At 61.4% G+C, this 16,176-nt stretch overlaps 6 protein-coding genes across 6 annotated transcripts; all 6 read right to left on the minus strand.

The window, feature by feature from the left end:
* Window positions 1–403: 403 nt before the first annotated feature.
* Window positions 404–1,869, minus strand: BXZ73DRAFT_96311 (uncharacterized protein; the record flags this gene model as incomplete). Its single annotated transcript, XM_048027034.1, has 2 exons — window positions 404–621; window positions 720–1,869. 2 exons carry the CDS (start codon window positions 1,867–1,869, stop codon window positions 404–406), a joined length of 1,368 nt encoding a protein of 455 aa, XP_047883314.1.
* Window positions 1,870–4,411: 2,542 nt separating this feature from the next.
* BXZ73DRAFT_96312 (uncharacterized protein) lies at window positions 4,412–5,744 on the minus strand (the record flags this gene model as incomplete). The annotated part of the gene is made up of 6 exons (XM_048027035.1): window positions 4,412–4,732; window positions 4,787–4,957; window positions 5,008–5,099; window positions 5,169–5,187; window positions 5,245–5,375; window positions 5,432–5,744. 6 exons carry the CDS (start codon window positions 5,742–5,744, stop codon window positions 4,412–4,414), a joined length of 1,047 nt encoding a protein of 348 aa, XP_047883315.1.
* Window positions 5,745–7,541: 1,797 nt separating this feature from the next.
* BXZ73DRAFT_73485 (uncharacterized protein) lies at window positions 7,542–8,476 on the minus strand (the record flags this gene model as incomplete). Its single annotated transcript, XM_048021903.1, has 5 exons — window positions 7,542–7,681; window positions 7,727–7,944; window positions 7,984–8,090; window positions 8,166–8,188; window positions 8,257–8,476. The coding sequence occupies 5 exons, from the start codon at window positions 8,474–8,476 to the stop codon at window positions 7,542–7,544; spliced, it is 708 nt and encodes a 235-aa protein (XP_047883316.1).
* A 740-nt stretch (window positions 8,477–9,216) lies between these two features.
* On the minus strand, window positions 9,217–10,987 carry BXZ73DRAFT_86831 (Alpha/Beta hydrolase protein; the record flags this gene model as incomplete). Its single annotated transcript, XM_048024326.1, has 3 exons — window positions 9,217–9,496; window positions 9,532–10,234; window positions 10,969–10,987. The coding sequence occupies 3 exons, from the start codon at window positions 10,985–10,987 to the stop codon at window positions 9,217–9,219; spliced, it is 1,002 nt and encodes a 333-aa protein (XP_047883317.1).
* A 721-nt stretch (window positions 10,988–11,708) lies between these two features.
* Window positions 11,709–13,350, minus strand: BXZ73DRAFT_96316 (phosphoglycerate mutase-like protein; the record flags this gene model as incomplete). The annotated part of the gene is made up of 5 exons (XM_048027036.1): window positions 11,709–12,096; window positions 12,226–12,515; window positions 12,586–12,808; window positions 12,883–13,091; window positions 13,159–13,350. The coding sequence occupies 5 exons, from the start codon at window positions 13,348–13,350 to the stop codon at window positions 11,709–11,711; spliced, it is 1,302 nt and encodes a 433-aa protein (XP_047883318.1).
* A 2,060-nt stretch (window positions 13,351–15,410) lies between these two features.
* On the minus strand, window positions 15,411–16,141 carry BXZ73DRAFT_38456 (NUDIX hydrolase domain-like protein; the record flags this gene model as incomplete). Its single annotated transcript, XM_048018194.1, has 3 exons — window positions 15,411–15,637; window positions 15,833–15,904; window positions 16,027–16,141. 3 exons carry the CDS (start codon window positions 16,139–16,141, stop codon window positions 15,411–15,413), a joined length of 414 nt encoding a protein of 137 aa, XP_047883319.1.
* Window positions 16,142–16,176: the final 35 nt, after the last annotated feature.

Consider the following 16,176-nt stretch of genomic DNA (forward strand, 5'->3'; position numbering starts at 1 on the left):
ACGCATTTTGTATATCAGCCACTCTCGCAACTACATCACGCGACACACTATTGTCATTCCCTTCACGCAGAAGAGTTTCCCGTAGTGCACCAGACTGGTGCATACATGCTTAATGCATGGTCGAAGCTGCAGACAAGCACGTACTTCCACCCGGCTATCATAGAGGCCGGTACCCACGTTGAAAGTCCAAAGATCTGACACATAAACACGCTGGTGCGACCCGAACGGCTTTTGGCATTAGTTGATTGCCGGTGGTATCACAACGCCTCGGGAGGGCGCTCTTACTAGCTACGTATACTAAAAAATCATACACCATTACAGTAAGCAGGTAACAGGCGACATGGGCGCAGCGGGGGCGAGCAAACAAGCGGAAGAACAGATACAGCACGACCGGTTACAAATACTAGCCCTCGTCGTCGCTGCCGTCGTCCCCGTCAGGACCAATGTCGAGGTCCATGCCCCCGTTCCACTCCCGCTCCCACAGAGGGGTCCCGTTCGGGTCAAGGTGACTTGGGTCGATGGCGGTCGCCGGGTGGCCGAGCGGGAGGACGCCCCGGGCGAGCTCGAGCCGTTGCTGGAGCGCGGCGCGCTGAGCGAGCAGGTCTGAGATGTGTTCGATGGCTTAGGGAAGCAGACATTAGAGTCAACAAACGTCCACACGCAGCTCGTCAGTGTGACGGCACCAGCCCTCGTGGTGCGAGACCAAGCGAGACACTCACTCTTCGACAGCACCACGTTCTCGCTCTTGGGCCCCGCCCGCCCGTCGGCCTTGTCGCCGTCGGCCCTGCCCTTCTTCTTCTTCCCCTTCTCCGCGCCGCCGCCGCCGCGCCCCCTCCCCTTCGCGGCCGCGGCCTCCTCCTCAAGCGCGCGCGCGCGCTCCTGCTCGTCCTCCGCGCGGATCGCCTCGCGCAGCGCGGGCACGACGTCGCACAGCGCCTCGTACCCGCGCCGGATGTTCGCCCGCCGCTTCTGCTCCGACTGGATGTGGTTCGCGCGCTTCTGCGACGGCGAGAGCAGCGCGGGCTTCGCCCCGTTCGCCGCGGCCACCGCACCCTCGCCCTTGCTCTGCGCGGCGGCCGGCGGCCGGCGGGGCCGACCGAGGCCGTTTGCGCTTGCGCTCGCGCCACGCGCCCCCGACACTACGGACGACGGCCCGGGCGAGTCGGGGAACGGGCTCGACGAGGTGGATGGCGAGGGCCGGGGGCGCTTGGACGAGGTTGGCTCGGGTGGGTTGGACCCGGGCAGGGGCCGTTTGCTGGACGTCGGCACTACAGGTGCAGATGCGGACGAGGACACGGCCGACGGACGGATGCCACTGTGGGGCTGAGGCGGGAGCTTTGAGGTGGATATAGGGGGCAGGGTGAACGCGGGGGCGCTGGCGGCTGGGCCTGTCGTGCTCCCGCGGAGGGGCGCGATCTGGAGGTGTGCTGGGGGAGGGTTGAAGAGGGAGTCGGCGGTGGGGAGGGCGCGGTCGGAGGGGGTGGAGCGGGGGACATCGTAGTCAAGGGCGTAGCGGGCGGGGGAGGAGGAGCGGACGGCGGACGGGGGGAACGAGTGCTCGGGAGGGGGGATGCTGGGCCAGTAGTTGGGGCCGGTGCTCGAGGGAGGGGGTGGGAGCGACGGGGCTTGGTGGAAGTGGGGTCGGTGGAGGGCGGGCGGGGAGAGGATGGTGGTCGGGAGGTCTAGGGACATGAGGTCCTTGGTGGCCTTTGCGAGGGCCTCCTTGCCCTGGACATGGGGGACGCGCTCGGCGAGGGAGTGGTCGACGGAGCCATCGGGGTTGACGCTCTGGTCGAGGTCGACGGCGGAGAGGAAGGAGGTGAGGTAGACGGCCTCGGCGGGGGAGAAGAGAGCCATGTCGGCCTGCATGGTGCCCACGGCGGGCGGGCAAGGCTTGTGATATTGCCCCGCATTCCGCAGACTATACGACCCCGCGCCGGCGTCTGCCGCCCCCTCTCTCGTCCAGCAGCGGCCGTCCCCGCTCGATAATCAGTCCGCCCGGGGCCCCGCCCCGCCACGCCGCACGGAGACGGTTGCTCTCCGCCCGCGTGTGTTGGCCTGTCCAGGCTGCCTCCCTGCCCTCCTGCCCACGCCTGCCGCAGCCCGTCAGCGACTCGACTGTTCATCTGACCTCTTCCCATCACCTTCCTTTCGTCCGATCGTCTCTCCTCGGCCGAGAATCAAACTGGTCTCAGAACGGCTGGAGGGACGATATCATCCTAGTCCCGTTTCACCAACCATCACAGCGAGACCACGCCCACGACGGCCAGTACTTCAGCCAGTGAAGACGCTCCTACGAGGCCAAGAGCACATCCGTACGTCATCCCATATTATGGAACCCGAAGTTTTGCTTGCCCAGCCGTCTGATCGAAGCCAATTTATGCTTGTCTGTGCATCAATCGGATGAACAGCTTCAACCACCGAACTGCCCTGCGTCAAGAACGAGTGGCGCTTCCCAGACGACTTGTGACTAGTGTACGTAAGGTTCACAGGGCAAGAGTGTAGCTCACTCATGAAGCCTGCTCGAAAAAGCGAGTTGTTTCGTTGCAGGTCAAAGTGCCATCCTGGACTTTCCCCGTCACACGGGCCCGCTGGTAGACCACAATGACCTCCACTTTTTCTTGTCTTTCTCCTTGGACGCCCTCGAGGGCAGAATTCTATGGCAGGCGTACAGTACATGAGCTGGTTCTAATCTGCAGCACCTGGTTCACGAATCGACCTCCACTTTCATAAGGGGGACAGCCAGCTGCCCATCACCGTTCAAACGTTCATCTGAACAGTTCGCCTCACTCTCTTCTGTCCTCAAGCTCCGCAAAGAGTCCCTCCCGAACTAGTCTCGTTCCCAGCGCTCCGCTCCGCTTGCCTGTGGTGTCGAATTAGGCCGATGGGCAGCAGCATGGGGGCGGCGCTACCAGAGGTTGGGGAATGCGGATTTGCGTTGCTGTGGGGTTCGCAGGAGACAACTGAAAGCCTCTGCTAACCCAGGAAGCAGGAGCGCGACGGCGCACGAGCAAAGCGCGGACCAGTCCCGGCGCGGGATGATCTGACGTCATGGTGCGTGGGCGGAGGGCGCTCGTTTCGAGAGCGCGGATGCGGCCAGTCGCCGAAGGCGCAGAGGGGGACAGCAAAACCATCCTGAATGGCCAAAAATGGTGAAGGTAGAAGTCGAGATGGAATGGAGGAGCGGGGCAGGTCTTGAGCGCGATTGCGCTACGAACAGTTGGCCGATTGCGGCGGTCCCGGGTGCGTTGGAACGCGCTGGAGAAGATGCATCGAACGAGCCCAGACGCCAAGCGAACGGACGAGAATCTGTGAAGCAATGACCGAAATCCTGACGAAGGACGATGCTTGAAGAGGATGGGGGACTGCGGACGAACCGCGGGACGGGGTATGGTGGTAGCGGTGTCATTCGAAAGCCACCGACGAGGGGGTGAGGGCGGCGAAAGAACGAGGGTGTTACGTGCCGTGTTCGTCGAAATTCAAGCCCATCAAGGTCAGCCAGGAACCACCAAAACCACCGAGTCCTCGGGTTTCTCCTGTCTGCGCGGATGTGGGGTCGTTGGAGAGAGGACGTCCGGGATAGGGAGTCCTCTGCTCGGGTGTGATACCGGGTCCAACGACGAGCAGCCAAGGTGGCTACAGCCGTGTCGCAGCCTCCGCTAGAGAGCCGGCGAGAGACTGGAGGCGAAGGGATCTTCGCCTACAGGCTTGACTCGAAGGGCAGGGTGAGCGCAGAAAGATGTAAGGATCCGGGGGTGGTGTTCCTCGGGTGAGTCTTGAGGCCGTCGCAGGTGCGTTAGATCCACGTCTATAATGGGGGTACAACACGAGGGGTAGCGACGATGGTGGTAGTAAGACTAGCGTAGCGTATGCCGGAGACTCGTGCCTATAGTAGTGACCCTAACCCAGGACCGAGTCCTAACAGGGACCGATGGATGTTGCGGGAGAGGCGAATCGCAGTACTGGTGGCTTGCACCCAGTCTCGAATGTTCTTTACAGTACTCCTATGTATGATGCCCTGCAGCTTTCCATATGCAGACGCACACGCACTAGAACTCCGGGATGTTGCCATCATGCTGCTCGCTCGCGCAATGCAGTGTTCGCACAACTTGCGGTGGCCGCACGCGTCCACCCCAGAACGCTCCAATGTCGTTGTACACTTGTATTACACTGGACCTGGCAAGCCAGAGGTTTGGTACGATTCTACAGAGAAGCGACTCAGAGACGAGAGCGGTGATACATGGACAAACGAGAGAGCGGAGGCGATACGTGGAGACGACAGGGGACAGATGGGAAAAGGCAGTAGCGGCGAGAGACGGGGAGACAGAACATAACGCGTACGTTGAATTGTGAACTGCAGGAAGAGGTGGGGTGGAGACGTACGAGATTCAATCGTACATACGTATGCGCATTATACGGGATCGACGAGACGGTACAGTTCTTCATAGAGGACATCTGCCGAACTACCGTCCTGTGCAAGAACACGGTGCGACTCGGGGTCATGAAATATCGAGTCCTCGAGAGGCTCGGCCGCACCCGACAAGTGCGCGACTTTGCAACAAGCGGCGTGGAGTGCGAGGTAGTCAGGGTTGGGCAACTCCGAGTGGTCCTCTTCAGGACGTGGGAGCCCGGGAATCCCGAGATCGTCGCGAATTTTGAACGTGACTTGAGCGGGCCACCCATTCCCCGCTCGAAGTTCTGGTGGATACGTTTTCAGGTTGTAAGTGTTGGGCTATCCGTGGGCGTTAGCATGTAACAGTCTGCTGAGTGTGACAGAGCGACAGACCTCGCCAGTGCTTTCATACCAAAGGCACAAGCGGTCCATCAGTGTATGACTCTCTTCGGAGAGCGTCAAAACATTGCTCAGCCGGTGACATTTGTGCCCGTTCAATTCCTTCAGCGCGTCAGGATAGCCAAAGCGTTCCAAGATCGACCAGAAGCCCGCCGCCAATTCACGCTGCAAGGAAAGTCAGTGTCTGTCTCAAACAGGGAAATGGCATGTCACACCTTCGCCTCGGGATTAGCGGAGGGCGTGAATTTATTGAGAGACTCGGGTATGATATGTGAACAGTGCGTGGGGGTAAGCCGACTCGCAGCGCCTGGTGGGAATTTGGTCCAGTGCTTGCACCACATCCCCAAGTCAAATTTCTCGGTCAGCATACACTGACATCCATCACGGAAGAGTGCCTTGCGTGAATGGTGAGTGATGCGGCTTATACATGTTTATTAATGCAGGATACCCACAAGCTGTTTGGCTTGCGAGTGATTCTGCGGGGTGTGGATGAGCTGAGGCACGATCTCTTTCGCAAGTCCATCGAACGACGGTCTGGAGGGATGAGATGACGATCTGGGCGTGGGTCCCCCGGTAGATTTGACTAGAAGCGCAATTGATGAGCAGCAGAACATCGAGACAGTGGTAGAGGAAGCTCACAATGCCGGATATAGTGAACGTAATAGAACTGACCAAGGTCCACGAGTCGCTCATACGATCCTTCGCACTTCTCGATATCAACTGAAATACAACTACGCGCCATCTCGTTGACAGGTTCGATAAGGAAGCCGCCAAGAACGCCAATGTAGCGTCGCTGTTTTGAAATATCCTGAGGGTTTGGACCTTCTTTCTCGATCGCCGTCCGTTCCGCTGGGAGGATGTAGAGGATATATGCACTGAGTGATTGTGGAGGCATTCTGGACACCGACTCGTCGTCTTGAGGGGGCAAACGGTGCGAGACCATGTCGGACATGATGGGCGGAGGGAAAGCAAGGGAGAGCCCCCGTGGCCACTCTGAACGTGAACGCCCACAGCCTGGACCCCGTGCACTGTTGATGAAAAAAATAACAAAGACCCTGTGCACTGCTTTGAGCAATCGATGCCTCCTACCTCCTGCTTCAAGAGCAGTTGGTTGCGTTCACTATATATGGAGCCACGCTGCATTGCGGCAACAAGAACCTAGAGCATTATGCATTGAACCCCAGGTGCGTGTCTGCTCATTGCTTGTATATGCTGGCGATCAACAAGCGCCGGAGCAGCCTGGCGCTTCTCAGACGCTCGTCAGCCGCCCGTTCTCGCGTCGGAATTCGACCACCTGTGGCTCCCTCAATGAAATGAGTCAAAACAAACTTGTGGAATATATGTGTGTGATTGTAATGAGTAGCTGTGCGCAAAAATTATCGAATTTGGTTGGCTGAAATGTCCAGGAGAGCGTGCACTGCACCAAGTGGGTTCTCAGATGAATTGGCGACATCCGCCCCCCGTTTGCTCGTTTCAAATGAACAAGAGGCTTCTAAAACTTTTGGTATAGATTTATCGGACTCACATCTATGATATATGTGACATTTTAGCAGGGATCAGTATGTTTCAGCAACACATTGGCCCTGGTATCTTGGATGATTGCACATGATGGACCACTGGAAACACTATGGTGATATTCTGTAATTGTGTAAATGGATTATATTCAGCCAGACCAAGCATACAACATCTTTATGTTCATGTTGACACGATTGAGTGCATTGGAGGGTCTTGCAATGCACATCAAGTAATGAATTGAGCAACACTAGTGACAAGTGGCCTCCATGACTCCATCCACCCACCAAACTACCTGGGTCAGTTTGTTACTGAAACATACTGATATCTGATAAAAGCTCACATACATCGTAGATGTGAGTCCGATAAATCTATACCAAAAGTTTTGGAAGCCTCTGGTTCATTTGAAACGAGCAAACGGGGGGCGGATCATCGTCGCCAATTCATCTGAGAACCCACTTGGTGCAGTGCACGCTCTCCTGGACATTTCAGCCAACCAAATTCGATAATTTTTGCGCACAGCTACACATTACAACCACACACATATATTCCACAAGTTTGTTTTGACTCATTTCATTGAGGGAGCCACTGGGAGCCACAGGTGGTCGAACTCCGACGCGAGAACGGGCGGCTGACGAGCGCCTGAGAAGCGCCTGTCCCAATACTTTTCGCAGGGACTAGTACACTCGAGCTGAGTGTGCTGCGCCGACGCATTCGGCGGCGCCCGTACACCATGGCACCTTCCCTTCACTGTTCGTCGCCTGCTCTATCACGGGTGCGGCCGGGACGTCGGCTCGCTACGATATGACGAACCGCATCTCGGGATTGGGAGGACCGTCTGTCACGGGCACGACCGCAGTGACCGCCCTCGACGAGATTATCGCGAAGCTGACGATGGACCTGGCTGCGACCTAGATAGTGGGGTCGATATGAACGTGCAAGCTCGATCAGTGCGCCTTCGACACTGTACGACTGACCAGGACGATGCCAAGTAGGAGCAAGCGATTGGACAGCGGCGGTCGATATGCGCGACCACGGGTGAAGGCGGTACTTGGGCGCAAGACAATGAGCTGATGTGTATGCGCGGTGACGCCAAAATACATGACGGATGGTCCTAGAGCGCGAGAGGATCTTTAAAGGTCTCGTATCCAAACAGCCTATCCAAAGGTAGGTGAGAACCTGTGTGAATACGTTAGTTAGCATTCCGAATTGGCGACGGAGGAGTGACACCCACGTATTATGCGTGCTTTCCCTTCCTAACTTGCAACACGACGGGCACACTCGCCCTCGCGGTTACGAAGAAGCCCTGATACTCATCATCGTACCGCGCCATATCGTACAGCCCGCCCAGCTGCCCGTCGACCGCCACCTCCGGGGCTGTACGCACCTCGAATCGCTGGAGGAGCGAGCACAACAGCGTACCCATCTCCTGCATCGCGAGCGCACGCCCGACGCAGTTCATCGGGCCCTGCGAGAGCGCGGTGAACGCGCTGCCGTTGTGTTTGAACTCCGCAGCCGAAACGCTGCCGGGGAGAGCGACCTTCGAACGGAGCCAGCGGTCGGGCCAGAAGCCTTCAGGCTTGGGGTAGAAGTTGCGCGGGTCGCGGTGGACCCGAAGGTGGGTGCCCGGAGGAAAGTAACTGCAACGAAAGTAATCAGATGAGCGAAAAAGAGCTCACAGTGAGCCATTAATGGCAGTCCCTTGTCCGTCTGCGGGCACCATACGTTGTGTGCCACCCGGGACGGGCGGGCGGCCACAGGTGGGAACAAGCGTAGACCTTCGTTGCTGGAAATAATGTCAGAGAGATCGTTAGGGATCAAGACGTAGACTCGCAAACCAGTCGGTCGGGATTCTCCTTACCTTTCTCCCGATCGGGAAGATATCTATGTGGTGTGATAGGAACAGCGGAGTTCGGAAGGCTGGTCTCGTCCCCAGCCGTTCTGTACCGCACCCCGCCACTGCCGCCTACGCAAGCGACAGTTGAGCTCCCTCTCGCCGACGCTACTGTGCTCGTGTTCGAGGCGCTCGGTTCGCGCCTCCACGGCGACTTTGAGCTCGCACAGGCAGATGCAGGGGAGCCTGGCGTCGAGCATGGGATAGTCGTCGTCGACATTGACGCTTTCTATCGGGGGGCGGACGCGCTGGAGGACGTGCAGGTTGGATACTTGCATCGTGAGGTTTCTACTGGAATGGAAGAGGGCGCCGGGGTTTACGACGTGACTGACGCATCCTCGGTGTTGGTGTTCAGAAGCGCCAGGAAGGAGGGAGCAGAGCATCGTCTGGCTTGCAACGTGGGTCCCACCCTGCGCGTTTTTGTTCGTGGGTGCAATACAGAGGGAAGAGTCATGGTCAGGCTATCGGGCTGCACACACGGCAGAGTCAAGGACGTGTTGTTGGAATCTGCCCGCATACATAGCAAGCTCGGTCGTACGGTACCAGTGCTTAGTCATCGTGTAGATAGCCGCCGTCCCTCGTCCCGCACTCGCCTCACGCGTTTGCCCTTCACCACCACCTCGTTCTCCCCCGCGTCCGTCTGTACTCGCCTCCCGGTGCCCATAGGGACCAACCGCGTCGTATCGATTGCCTTTACCCCCTCGTCCGACCTCGTCCGAACCGCCGACTTCTAACATAATGTTCATAGGGCGCGAGTGTAGCTCTCTCATGAAGCCTGCTCGAAAAAGCGAGTTGTTTCGTTGCAGGTCAATGTGTCATCCTGGGTTTTCCCCGTCACGCGACCACATTGACCTCCACTTTTCCTTGTTTTCTTCCTTTAACGCCCTCGAGGGCAGAGTCCTATGGTAGGCGTATAGTACATGAGCTGGTTCTAATCTACAGGACCGGGTTCACGAATTGACCTCCACTTTCATAAGGGGGACAGTCTGCCCATCACCGTTCATCTGAACAGTCCGTCTCAATCTCCACCGTCCTCAAGCTCCGCAAAGAGTCCCTCCCAAACGCGTTCAAAGCCCCACGCCCCCGCCAGATGCCCTCCCTCGTACTCCACCAGCTTCGCGTTCCTGTAGCTCTTCGCCAAGTATCGGCCCATCCTGAGCATGCTCGTGTCCTCCCTCCCCGCCATAACCACGACCCGCTTCCGCGCATGCTCCTCGTCCATCTCCGCGATCCTGAAGCCCCAGTCCGCGTGGAGCGCGTCCGCGGTTCCCAAGAAGCCCGCCCACGACGTGCCCACGCTCTTCACCATCCCCCCGCCAGCCTCCGCTCGAACTCGCCCTCCTGCACGCCGTTCCGCGCGCGCCACGCCGCGTACGCTCCCTTCTCCTCCTCTCCCATCTCGTCGAAGTACAGCCCGCGCAGCATCTTCTCCGCGTCCTCGACGGTGCGCAGGCGCGGCCGGAGCGCCGCCGCGGTCGCGCGCGGGAGGAGGTGCCACGGGAGCCACCGCGCGGGCGGGCCGACCCCGAGCCAGTCGCGCCAGCTGAGCGCGCGCGCGTACCCCGCGTGCTCCGCGAAGGGCGAGAGCGGGGCGCCGAGCACGCACGCGACGACGTGCGCCCCGGGCGGGAACGCGCCGTAGGGCGCGCCGAAGACGATCTGCGCGGGGCAGGTGCCGAAGGAGCCCCCGGCGAGGTAGATGCGCAGGCGCGGTTCCGGATCCGGGCGCGCGGAGGGGGAGGAGGGGGAAGAAGACGGCCCGGCGAAGTGCGCGGGGTAGAGGTGCGCGAGGAGCGCGCGCGTGTCGGCGACGACCGTCTCTGGGAAGGTCTTCCTCGGGCCCAGGGGAGACGTCGCGCCCCATCCGGGCAGCGTCGGCGCGAGGTAGCGTGCGCCGCGGGTGCGGATGGGCAGCGAGGGCCGGGCGGCGTCGCCGACGCTGAACAGCCCGTGGAACCACACGACGAGGATGGTAGCGTCCGCGGGCCCGGAGTGGGAGTACGCGAGAGTGCGCCCGTCTGGGAGGGCGAGGGTGTCTTCCGTCGCAGGGTACGGGTCGACGGTGGGAGGACTGAGCTGGCCGGGTTGGGCGAGCGGTTCCGTCGTGGCGTTCGTCGAGGAGGGCATCGCAGACACGGGAAGCTTGCCAAGCGGCCGGAGGATGGTCGATAGAGCGGTGCGCGCGGGCGATCGAGTTGCGTGAAACGCACCCCGGGCTCCAACCTTTATATGCCGAGAGAGTGCTCACCCAGATCGTCGGTTTGTGACGACTTCTGCTGCGGCTCGGGAGGCGATGACAGCTGTCGTAGACCTGTCGATGAAAACGAGGCGTGGTTCATATGACTCCAAAGTGCATAGGCGAAGCACAGTAGAGCTAGTAGCGGCTGGACAGGCGCAGCCTCCGAGGTGATCGACATGCACAATCGCAGCACGCACGGATCTTGTACTTATTACTCCAGCGGCACCTGCGGAAGAAACCGTATACAGCCAGCGCTGTTCGTCGGCTCGAACGTTCTTGCCTGAGTGTACTTCAATGCTTTCGGCTTCGTATTTCTGAGATAGGGCTGCCTAGGGGAGAGAGTTTCCGAGGCGCCAGTGTATGCAGAATCAATTCGACGCGTGTAGCGGCGCCAGCTTGTCGACACGTTGCCTCAAGACTCCTGCGACGCGCACCTCAGCGCGACTCAACTTGCCCAGGTCGAGACAATTTCACAGACGTTCATTGTTTTAGACGCTGATACCGCATCAACAGATGCCGCATGGACCAAACATGCACATCCAGGTGCCATCGAGTCCCCGCGAAAGCCCCATCCACAAACTCCCACAAGAAACCTTCATTGAGATCTTGAGATTCGTCCGTGAAGCATATACTGAGAAGCCAGTATTCGATATCATACTCAAAACCCGCATGAAGTGGTCCAACACTCTATGGCTTTCACTGCGAACGGTTTGCCGTCACTGGAATGACACTATCACCTCCGAGAGGTGGTTCTGGTCCACGATCTACGCCCGCGGAATCTACGCGCCGAACTGGATGGAGCTGCGTCTCAAGCTCTCCCGCGGCGTCCCTATCGACGTTGTCGTCGAGCTAGCAGTGCACGGTAGTATCAACGACGAGAATGACGAAAAATGTCCCCAGCTGGCACCACTTATCCCCCATGCCGCACTCCTTCGCTCCCTCGCCATAGTCGACCTCGGTCCCGAAGACCGCCCATTCGTGGACGACTTCCTCCGTTCGACTACGTTCCCCACATTGTCGATCCTGCATCTGCACATGGTTAAACCTTTTAGGTGTTATTGTTCGCGCTGGAGGGCGGCGCTGGAGCAGGCGGGCGTCCAGGACGTGACGGTCGCTTTGAGGGCCGTGGACGGGGGCGGGTGAGGAGTGGGAGGGGCTGCGCGGGACCAGCAAGGGGACCAGACGGACGGCGGGCGTTGGAAGGTGCTCGCATGTGCGGTCTATCATTAGGGTCCACTCGCTACACGGTGCTCGCATGCGTCTCCCGCGCCTCACATCCCACACGTCGCGTTCCACCGCGCGTCCCCCCAGCCGTGCTCGACGCTCGCCGCGTTCGCGTGCACAAAGTCCGCGAGCGCGCACGACCCGAGCCTCTTATCCGTCTTCGCGCACATCGCCAGCGGCACCGGCGCGTCGTTGAGCAGCAGCCGGATCTGCGGCGCGCCGCCCGCGCCGCACGCGAAGCGCTCCCAGACCATCTTCGCCGCGAAGGGCACCTGGGAGGACGTGCGGAACTTGCGGCTCGCGCGCGCGGGGCCGGACGCGGACAGCGGGGGCTTGTCCGCGAAGAGGCCGAGCGCGGTGAGCGCGAGGTCGATCGTGGTGTCGTGCCCGAACTCGAGGTACATCGGCGAGGCCGTCCCGGTCTCGTTCGTGAACCTGCGGGGCGCAGAGGTCAGTGTCGGGATCCCGGGCGGCGTGGATATTGGAGGAGGAGGGCGACGGCTACGCTTCTCGAGAATACAACGGCGTGCGCAGGTGCACCACAAAAACAGGAAAGAGACTCACCGCTCAACGAGCTTCTGGACGTAAAGCCCGCCGAGGACGGCGCCCATCGGCGTGGGGAGGTTGTACCCGAACGCGCCGTCCATGAGCAGGTCGAGCTCGTACTCGAAGTCCTTGATCTCCGCCGGGGTGAACGCGCCGCACCAGGGCGAGACGCCGTGCGCGGCGAGGTCGTACGCGCACGCGTACAGCGCCCCGTGCACGTTGTCCGTCGTGAAGCCCACCCCCGGCACGACCTTGTTCAGCCGCTTCGCGATCCGGGGCAGGTACACGCTCCCCCACTCAATCGTCGCCTGTGGTGTCGCGTCTGCAGTCAGCAGCGGGCGCGCGTACAAGAGTGAGAGAGGGATGCAGGCGGCGCACGTTGTTCCCGTAGTTGTAGTCCCACTTCTTGCAGGTGCCCGTCGGCGTGATCCACGAGACCGTCGCGTGGTCCTCGTTGATCGTCGCGAACGCGGACGCGTTCATCGCGCCCCACCCGCGCCCGAAGTAGCCCTGCGCGAACCACTGCGCGCTCTCGAGCACGCGGTCCTGGTTGCCCGCGAGCACGCCCGTCGCCCGGAGGTGCGGGTACGCGAGCGCGAACCTGTCCCGTGCGTCGCGTCAGTCTGAAACCATCGCACACAGGCAGGCGGGCGGGCAGGGGGCGGGGAGACGCACTCGACGCCGTGCTGGAAGAGCTGGAGCCGCCCGGGCGCGGTGAGGTCGTCGTGCCCGAGCGTGCTCGTGTAGCCGGCCTTGAGGAAGGCGAGGTCGGCGGGCAGCCGCGCCTTCGCGACCGCGCCCGTCGCGTTGCCCAGCGCCTGGACGAGGCCCGTGATCGACGTAAGCTCAGAGGAGAGCGGGTAGCGCGAGCCGTGGCGCGCCGCCTACCGACGTCGTGTCGTCAGCGCGTTCGTTCGCCGCAAAGAGAAAGAAAGAAGAAAGAAAACGCACGAGCATGACTTGATCCACCACGCACCCGTCCGGGAGCGTCGTGGTCATCCCGGACGGCACGGCCGCGGAGCGGTAGGGCGAGAGGTTCCCGAGGTGCGCCGCGTAGTCGAACGAGCCCCGGGCCTCGGGGGCGGCGGCGGACGCGACGGCAGCGAGCGCGGCGGAGACGAGCCACAGCGAGAGCTTCATCATGCTGGCCTGCGAGGAGCGAGGGTGCGATGGGAAGGACCGGGTGCCGGTGCCGGGTGAGGGCTGCCTAGCTGTGGTGTCGGGGCTCGGGGTGAGGCGAGTCGACGACGCGCGCGGGGTGCGCCGCGTGCCGTCTTATATCCAGCAGCGTCCACGCGCACCGCGCGGTCGCCTGCTAGTCGCCGGCGCCGTAGACGCTATCCTCACGCACGTCGGCGCGACGCGCACCGCCATTTGCGGCGCATCAGCGACCGGCCATCGACTCTTGGGCTTGGATTTTGAACGCCAAAGTCGTTGTGCCCTAAAGCCCGACGAACGTGCTCGTGTGCGGTGAGTCGTTGGCCGGCGGGAGGAGGAGGGCGTTGAACGTTTCAATGTTTTCTGACTTTTTTTAGGTGGGCACAGGCACCACGGACGGCAGCGGGGGCGGAGGGCTGATAGGCCGTGATGAATCGCGTGATGAGACCCTCGAGCCATATGGTGGTGCGCGCCGCAAGGTTTGGGCGGAGACAGCAAGACGTGTGAGCGGATTCAGTGGATGACGTTCAGAACCAGGGACTGCGCTGTCAGGGTCAAAGAGATTGCTTACAGCTGCAGTCCCAGGAGCGCCCGGAACACGGAACACGGAGCCGGCCATGCGCGGGTCAATGGCTCGCGCGCCCTCTTGTTTCTTATTCGTGTAAGGTACTTACAAAGGTCGTGTGCGATATGATGACGGCCTTTGATTACATGTCTGGTCTCCGGTAAAACATGTCCTTGGCGCCCTGGAGACGGAACCGGATAACTATTAAGAGGAGACACCAGGGGGACACCGAAGCAGGGGCCTTGGCCGTTCGAAACCGGTCATATGTGATGGACGATGGTTGCCTGGCCGGAAGAGCTTGACGCTTTGACTTCCAAGTCCGCGACGGCGGGTGTATGTCGGAGGCACTTGCTTCCGGCGATGTCTTGGTTATACGGTAGTACCGTTCACGGACTCCGCTGGGCCCGCCGCAGTGGTGACTTGAACGGCAAACGGCAACGCGGACGAGCCGGAGACGCCTTCTCGTGTCCTAGGGTTCCGAGGAAATGATCCCAACGTCAGTCACGCGAGTACACGGCGGGCGGAAGAACGAGACGGAAAAAGGATACGCGAACCACAACTCCTTCCAGAGACCCTGCGCACGGCCGCCCGGAGCCACACGAGGAGAGAGAGGACCGACGAACGTTGGCGACGCCGACGGGCTCGGGAACGCGCGCAAAAAAGGGCTCGGTGGTTCCATACTAGTATGGAGCAAGGCAAGAACATCGACGAGCCGGCGAGGGGTGCGCCGCGCTCCCTTCGACACGGGTGGCTAATGTACAGCGAACGCAACGGGCTTCCGCGAGCGATCCACGGCGGAGCGGGGCGTGGTGGGGCGTGGGGCGCGGGTGGTGGAGTTGGCGTCGGGGAGTAGGGTGCGGTGAGCACGTGCGAGGTATATATGGGATGCGGGGGGCGGAGAACCCTGAGCTGGGGACTACTAAATGGGCGTGGGCGGCGATGTACGGTAGCGGTATGACATGGGGACGGGGCTCGTCGGGATGCGGTGCGGTTCGCGGACGTTCAGGGATTGAAAAGGCGAAGATGTAGTGTATGGCGTGGCGTGCGGGGGCGATGGGATGGGAGAGCAACTCTACATTGGTGGTGTGACTAGTCGGAGACGTGGAAGTGCGAGAGAATGGACAGATGAGAGCAAGGACGTGGCGGGAGACTGTCTGTCGAGATGCATGGAACACTGCTGCACGGCACGGCGGGGGCGAAGCGACGGCGGAACGGGCGGAAAGATGGCGACGCGCGCGCGCGGCAGGGCCGCAGCGCCAGCCGTCGCCGGGGTCGGAGCACGCGAGGCAAACGCTGGGGAGACCCGGCCGACGTCGAAGAGAGTGCATTTTGCGGCAGCGGCGGAAACGCACGGACGGCCTCCTGCAGCCGCGCCGTCCGGAGTCTCGGGGGGAGTGTGGGTTCTGCATCTGGATCTCTGTCGTCGGTGCCAATACGGACGTCGTCGGCCGGAGAATGAACTCACCTCCAGGGCGCGCGGTCACCGCTTCGGCGGGGCGAGCGTGGAGAGCGAAAGCCCCTGCGCGAGCTCGGCCTTCCAGGAGAGCCGTCGGATGGCCTCGGCGTAGTCGACCCACTCTCGCCGGCGCTCTTTGCTCTCGAGCCACTCGGCGTCGAGGTCGGCGACGTCGAGCTCGTAGAAGTGGTAGGTTGATGACGCGGACGGGATCGTCGTGACGAAGCGCGTGATTGTGCCGCGGACGCCCGCTGTGAGGGATAGGGGCGGCGCACGGTGACAAAAAGGGGTCGGGGCGAGGCGCGTCGCGCGCATTCGTGCGGGTGGAGGCGAGGGTAGGTGGGCGGGTGGGCAGGGCGGGGTGGACGCAGACGCGGTTGGGACGGGCGGGAGGAAAGCGAGTGGTCAGGATTGAGGACGGTAGACGGATGGACAAAGTGTGAGACCTTCTTCCAAGGCTTCCCGCGAGGCTGCTGCTTCTAGCACCCCGTCCGTCGGCTCCCACCCTCCTTTGGGCACTGCGCGGTTCGGTGCGGCGGGACGGAGGGCACAGACGGTCAGCATACAGCCAGCGCAGCACGACGGGACGGGGGGACGGGTGCTGTGGGAGCGCGAAGTGGGGGGAAGGGGGGACACTCACAGACCCAGTTATTTGGCCGCTTCCTGCTGGTGATGACGAGGACCTTGCCAGCGGCGCGCGCGATGGGTATCGCGCAGCAGACGACGCGCGGTGTTGACCGGCCCTTGTTGCTCATCGTGGCGGGGGCGGGGCGGGGCAGGGTGGAGTGAG

Source organism: Epithele typhae, assembly GCF_022376455.1.
Source record: "Epithele typhae strain CBS 203.58 chromosome Unknown BXZ73scaffold_2, whole genome shotgun sequence".
Lineage (NCBI taxonomy): Eukaryota > Fungi > Basidiomycota > Agaricomycetes > Polyporales > Epitheliaceae > Epithele > Epithele typhae.